This window comes from Daphnia carinata, chromosome 1 (assembly GCF_022539665.2).
Source record: "Daphnia carinata strain CSIRO-1 chromosome 1, CSIRO_AGI_Dcar_HiC_V3, whole genome shotgun sequence".
In the NCBI taxonomy this organism is placed as follows: Eukaryota; Metazoa; Arthropoda; class Branchiopoda; order Diplostraca; family Daphniidae; genus Daphnia; species Daphnia carinata.
In genome coordinates this window covers 14,063,650-14,070,384 of record NC_081331.1, presented here as the reverse complement: position 1 = coordinate 14,070,384, position 6,735 = coordinate 14,063,650, and the positions used below count along the sequence as shown (strand labels likewise).

General features: G+C 37.3%; 1 protein-coding gene and 1 long non-coding RNA gene across 3 annotated transcripts; one reads left to right on the top strand and one right to left on the bottom strand.

Moving 5' to 3' along the window:
- Window positions 1–418: 418 nt before the first annotated feature.
- On the top strand, window positions 419–2,064 carry LOC130691209 (synaptic vesicle membrane protein VAT-1 homolog). Of its 2 annotated transcripts, none has more exons than XM_057514115.2 (6): window positions 419–556; window positions 637–831; window positions 950–1,160; window positions 1,221–1,481; window positions 1,547–1,791; window positions 1,856–2,064. In XM_057514115.2, the coding sequence occupies exons 1-6, from the start codon at window positions 497–499 to the stop codon at window positions 1,919–1,921; spliced, it is 1,038 nt and encodes a 345-aa protein (XP_057370098.1). In that variant the 5' UTR covers window positions 419–496; the 3' UTR covers window positions 1,922–2,064. The 2 variants fall into 2 exon arrangements, with proteins under 2 accessions (XP_057370098.1, XP_059351379.1); XM_059495396.1 differs by having other exon boundaries at window positions 427–556; window positions 633–831; window positions 1,856–2,063.
- Window positions 2,065–3,046: 982 nt separating this feature from the next.
- LOC132087928 (uncharacterized) lies at window positions 3,047–5,505 on the bottom strand. The gene is made up of 2 exons (XR_009420887.1): window positions 5,389–5,505; window positions 3,047–3,759 (listed from the first exon to the last, which is right to left on the bottom strand). It is a non-coding gene; the product is annotated as an uncharacterized LOC132087928 (long non-coding RNA).
- Between the last annotated feature and the right edge of the window lie 1,230 nt (window positions 5,506–6,735).

Below are 6,735 nucleotides of genomic sequence, written 5' to 3'. Positions count from 1 at the left end.
AAACATTTTCTGCAAAAACTTACACTCATCAGAATTGGTTGAATATCACAGGACATACGTAAAATTGAATGCTGATTCCAGGAATATTTCTATTTTTTCATCAAGTCAATCGTTTTTTGAAATACACCGCATATTTGACACAATGCTAGCGCGCCAGTACGCTATATCGCTAACGCGAGGCAGCAGAAGTATTCGGTAGATTTCCAAAACGGTTGACTTCATGAAAAAAACAAAAATTTTATGGGAATCAGCATTCAAGTTTGAGTATATCCTGTAATATCCGACCAATTCCGATGAGTGCCCGTTTTTGCAGAAAATTTTTTTAAGCCCGACTAAATAAGCCTGACTTTTTCGTATACGTTTCGTAACAATTATTCTCACTAGATGCCATTTCTGTTTGTTATGATGTCGAACAAGCGTCGACATCGACTCGAATGATATTGCCAGTGTTTGGTTCTCTATACCGTTAAATCCTCGAAAGTAATAGAACGTGACAATGGAAGATTCGTCTCTTTCAGTAGTACTCAGTGGTTACGGTGGGCTCGACAAAATTCAGGTAAGGTGTAACTGATTACTTAATTTTACTTGCAATTTTGTTGGTCTAATGTGTTGAAATTTAAACATTGAATAAGTCAGGTGCAGCATCTTCCATTCAACCGTAACCCCGAAGGTGGACAAGTGATCGTGAAAGTGAAATCATGTGGGCTAAATTTTGCTGATATTTATACTAGACAAGGTCTTGTTCGCAATGAGCCTGGGCCCCCATTTATTATGGGATTAGAGTGTTCTGGTGTTGTAGTTGGTGTTGGATCAAAAGTTGAGAATTTGAAGGTAACATAAAAAACCTATTTTTGTTTCTTAAATGAAGTTTCATTATTTATATTCATTGTGTGATTTTTGACCTGTAATACATTTAACATAAATCATATCTGTATTTATTGTTGTTTAGGAAGGGGACAGAGTTTTGATTCATACAGGAAAACCAGGTCTTCAAACAGAATTTGTATGTATTGAATCATCTAGTTGTTTTGTAGTGCCAGAATCCATGTCCTTTGATGAGGCAGCAGCTTTTCCAGTGAATTATCTAACGGCATATTTCTGCTTATTTGACATTGGGAACCTCCGCAGCAATCAAACTGTTTTAATACCTTCGGCAGCAGGTAAAATTGAATAATTTTTGTTGGTGCTATTTGTATGTATAACCAGTTTCTCGTGGATAGGTGGAGTTGGTTGGGCAGCAACACAGTTGGCCAAAAGCATACCAAATGTTCGCGTAGTTGGTTTGGCGTCCAGTAGCAAGCACGAAGCTATTAGAGCAAATGGCGTCGATGTCACCATAGATTCGAAGGACCCTTGTTGGGATGCGGCTGTTAAAGCGGCATGTCCTCAAGGAGTAGATATTGCGCTTGATTGCACATCGGGCGATAATTTTCGGCGCACTCAACTGTTGGTAAAGGATTTAGGAAGAGCTATTCTCATAGGTTTGAGAATGTCATAATACTATACTAATTTCTGATGGAACTGACTCGTTGACGACTGAACATAGGTGCCAACGATATGATTGCTGGAGAGACACTTAGTTTATGGCGAATTTTTAGAAGCTGGTGGTACTCAGCCACTATAAAACCAATTGATCTAGTTCTCAATAGCCGTGTCGTTGCCGGATTTCACTTGACCCATGTGAAAACTCGACTTCCTGAAAGATATCGAGAGGCTATACTTCATCTTTTCGAATTGTATGAGAAAAAAGTGATCCGACCTCAAATTGACTCTGTGTGGACTTTTAGTCAGGTAGAATATTATAGAACTTTGATTTATTTATATTTATTTTATATTTACGTATTTTTCTTGTCAGATTACTGAAGCTACAAATAGACTTTCTCAACGGGAAAACATCGGAAAAGTTATAGTGACTCCTTAACCTCATCTTTACTTTAGCGAACATTTTTCGATCTGAAACGACGCTATCCACTTATCAGGAATGGGTTGGTAAAGTCTATTGCCTTACAAAAACCAATTTCATGTTTTTTTTGTGGGCTATTAAAAGGTTAAAGGTCCACTATTGCCCTATTGTAATGCAAGTGGTTCGGGCCTGTGTTGTTTATGATTTGGCTTCCGTTCGTTTCGTATAAAAAAATTTATAAAAATAACGCATTTCCATCTGTTGCTTCGTTTCGTAAATTTTTTTGGACGAAATTTTAAGTACCTCCTTTCTACGAGATAATTTTCTAAATCTTCAAAGCGAAGCATTTAATATTTGTGCAGAGACATAGGCTGTACTGCGTGGAACACTTTGAAGTTTTCGATTGTTCATCTAAAAGGATATTGTTTTCTGTGGACGAATTCGAACAGATGGCATAAGGTTTCAAGTGTCCGTCGAACGTAGAGAAAAGCGTCCATTTTCCGGAAGACTGATATCAGTGATTAAAAAACAGCGATTGTGTCCTGATAGTTTCGGAAGGGCTATTATTCGTTATCACTTTCTTCCAACGATCTTAGAGATGACCAAATAAGGTTGTTCAATACTACTTTTGCCGAAAATCAACATTGAACTGATGCTGAATGAATGCCAACAGATGGCATGACACACACATTTCCATAGCAAATGTATGCGGGAAAAAAACGTGAAACAGCGATTTTTAACAATAGGCGACAAAAAGATAAAGAAGGAGAAGTGTTGTGCATCCCAACCACTATTCCCATTCATCAGACCATTTATCAAACTAGAATTAACAATGCATCTGTGTCAAAGATGGAATTTATCAGGCAAATCCATCTTCCACCCCCTACACTTTCAGTATTCATCCACGTACAAGATATATTTTGCATTACAGTCGCCAATAAAGTACCAAGTTACATGACTAACTGGAAACAAATCCTGCTATCATATTCGTATCGATAGCAAACTTTGAAATACGAATCGCCATTTGAGAAACGAAAAAAAATATGAGTTTTATTTTTTTTCAGGTAATTTAAATCGTTGTTTCGAATTACGGTGCGTGAATTACTGGTTCTACGTCAAACTGGCGCCAAAAAAAAATTTCGCTAGCGTCCGACACACTTTTACTTCCATATTCATTTTCTTAACACACAAACTATAAGATTTTTTTTTTTTAAGTCTACAATAACTTTCACTGACCTCCCATTTTTGGCCATCCATCCATAAAATGGTGAAAAACGACGAATCAAGTTTGACAATTCCTTGATCTGGCGGATGGCGATGCACCTATTGTTCCATGGCAGAAATGTTTTTTTATGAGTTCTCGTTAAGAATTTTCACGTGGACGTGATTCCCTTGAACTGTCAATCGCACAAACGTCCATATAAGAAGACCACGAACAGCTATGGTTTCTATTGACAAAAGAAACAGGTTTAAGCCCACGTTTTAAATTCAAATGATAAAGGTATTAAGTAAATCTATGACGATTTCATTTTTCTAGAAAACGAACGATGGATTTTTTGATTTTGACAACAGGATTGACATGATAGTACTTCTGCTTCGTCATGGAACTGAAGTACCCCATCCCTTGAAGAATGGCCTTATTCCATTGGAACAGGCAAAACCTTGACAAAGAGTTTCAGTGAATGGATAAAGACGTCGTTTATAGATGGACTTTTCAAATGAGATTTTTTTTGTTTTGTTTTTATCGTCAAAAGAACTGGAAGGCCTTAGTTGGTTAACTGCTCGTTTATCACGATTCCACGCTCGAGGTAATTTACCTGCGTAGTTACGACCTTGGAAGGTCGTTGCGTGATTGCCTTCATCTAGAAAGAAAAAAAAATGCTTACAGTTGTATACGAATTTAAATATGCTACCTTACGGGATATAATGCGCTAGGGTTTGTCTTAAACTAGTTGCATGATTCCGAACCCAAAAAAAAAGAGTCTAGTCCCTGGGCATTAGAGCAAGGACACAGGATCAACAAGTGACGAGATGTTTATTGCTATTAGGGAAGAGAAAAGGAACAGAAACATTTTAATTCTTCGAAAATGAGAAAGTTGGAGTACATGATAAAAAAAACGTACTACAAAAAGACGTCCTAACATGGCCTCGTCGGTTTTCATTTGTTTTCGACTTTATGCTACGCTACAGAAATCGTTTTGCCCTATACCTTACGACAGGGACTTTCAAGGGTACGGCAGCAATTATATAGACATTGAAGGTTGTTGCATAGTAAAATTGTTACTATACATGTCATTTAGCCGATTGTCATAACTGACAATATAAGTAAAGCAGAAAGAAACTAATCACGGCAGCATCGGGTTTGTCAAATCGCTTTTCATCGATCAGAAGCCTATAACCTGGTCAGACAGCTTCGTGTTTCTTTTCACAAGAACTTTTGGTAAATAGTATGGGTTGACTTTCAAGGTTTTTGGCTAGATATGAGCTTCCCAATAAGGGAATCTTGGTCAGGGAATGTGAATTGCTGCTGTTCATAATAATATTTCATACGAACCGAATAGTAAGAATCAAAGAGAGAGGTGTTACCTACCACAACAACAAATGAAAAGTACAAATATAGTCCAGTTTGGAAATTCAACTTTACTGCTCAAAAACTAGTACCTTAAACCTGTACAACAAGTAGTAACCTACTGGTGCTAAATAAATTTTTAAATGGGAACAAAACCTGAGCTGGTATATTGCTACATCTTTTAAACTCGAAGTAGCATATTGCGATGCTCTTATTTATGGGGCGAATGGTTATGACAGTTCTAGGAACGTATTATGCAACCCCAAGAATTGCGAGAAAATAAATTTGAACGTTGAACAACTTCTTGTCACGCATCCAATATACCGTTATTTTTGCGGTCGTGCCAAAACAGCATTTTTAAAAAGCACTCGTTCCGCTCGCGAACAAAGGGAAAGCGATTTCCTAGGAACTCGCTCCGTGTCAAGGTGATTCTTTAATCACGCGATGAGAAGAGAATGGCTACGCTATCAACAGTCAATCCTCATTTATAATAACTAACTGGTACAAGTGGTTAAACGTTGATGGGTGGATTTGGACAAGGCGATCGGATAATCTTTGTCACTGCTAATGCTCATTAATCCCAAAGCACTTAAATCTGTGGAAATACTTTCCTTTCACTTGCTATGAATTATTGCTGATTTTCTTTGCAATTTGTTAAGGTTTCGTTCCAATAAGAAAATCCAAGTAGGGAAACATACCTTACATGGAATGTTAAGAACAAGCAAAATATTTTGCATGATTACAACATTTTAAATGGCTTCTAGCTCATCTTTGAAATATGGTCTTATGGCCACTTTCCCAACATAATTACGGTATCACATAAATATTTTAAGAGTGTTGGAAAGTTGTTGCTAACCAAAATCCCTACGGTAGGAGTCTGCTTGTATCCAACTATCTGTGAACAATTCTAGTTAACACAAAGCTTAGGATAACATCCAGCTGAGAAAGTAAAGTTCTAGAGTTCCACATGATGACTCCTTGGAGGCTTTAGCAGACCGTTGCTTAACTAAAAAACTAGATGATGTTGAGAAACCTAAGAAAAGGAAAAAGAACTTTGCTCTAAGGACCAAAACATTGATAGGACCCACCATAAATACTATTTTGGATGGGAAAAGCTTAGCCAGTTAACTTACAAATAGTTTTCAGGGGATGAAGCCCATCAGGCATTTTCTCAGTTACGTACAATTTCATGTGCTTACTCGTCAAAGAGCATTTCCTTGATCGTTGGCAAGTTACGGCATACTAACACACGTTGAAGGGAATACAACGTTTACTACTACTGAACAATTACTCAATTTGAACTGCTAACTCTTCCTGACCACTCGACTTCTTGCGCCTCCGAACAGACATACACAAAGATACTACATTCAGCCAACAGATGGCAGCAGGAGTACTAATAGCGCAATAAGTAACCGGAATATGCTTAATTTGAAATTGCTTGTACCAAACGCGGAGTTTAATCGCCTTTTAAGATTTAAATCCTTGTAGCGGAAATGTTTCTTAGTTTTTTGGTCTTTCAAGCAATCGAATACAAATTAGCAAACTAGGCTACCAGCGTCCAATGAGCAGGCCCGGTCCTGTCACACAAGATTAATGTTTTGGTCTTTTGAATAACAAAAAAAGTGTGCTCCATTTTGAAAATTAGAACAGATTTGTGTGTATTATGCATGTTGCGAAAGCAATCATTACCGAAATGGTTGGAAAACATATACACGTACGCTGGCCTTACTAGCAACATAGCGACCCATAAAAAATTCTGCACGAAAAGCTTAGCTTTATTAAGCTAATTGGTAATATATATTGAATTTTTAATTCACAAGTGGCAAAAAAAACATGGTTGCAATGTTCTAAAACAGATGTCGTTGGCATGCAAGAAAAAATTCATTCGCTTTTTCGATTTCGAATGTATGCTGAGTCCGAAAATTTTATAGCTACCTAATTTATTTGTGTTAGCTTATTTGGTCTTAAGTACCATGATATTTCTTTTACACTTTCGATTTCTAGTCGTATTGTGTTTTCCCTTTATTGAAAGTTATTCTAGTCCGGTTTTCCCCTTCAATAAACAAACAGGGTGGTCTTCAATATCGGATGAGTCACGCAAGGCATATCATTGATTCTCATTGATTGCATAATCCGATCGCAGTTAATAGTTAAAGACGGCTTTATTACTCTGGAAAGTGTCACGCCCATTTTCCTCGTATTTAGACATCATCCCAGCTAAGGTACGAGTTCAAAGAAAACGTTAAATTTGGACGAAACTGAG

What these genes read in the sequence shown, in the direction of transcription:
- LOC130691209 (XM_057514115.2), top strand. Translation starts at nt 497, where the DNA reads ATGGAAGATTCGTCTCTTTCAGTAGTACTCAGTGGTTACGGTGGGCTC. An exon ending in TTTAATACCTTCGGCAGCAG is followed by an intron (nt 1,161 to 1,220) that starts GTAAAATTGAAT and finishes TCTCGTGGATAG; the next exon opens with GTGGAGTTGGTTGGGCAGCA. An exon ending in AGGAAGAGCTATTCTCATAG is followed by an intron (nt 1,482 to 1,546) that starts GTTTGAGAATGT and finishes GACTGAACATAG; the next exon opens with GTGCCAACGATATGATTGCT.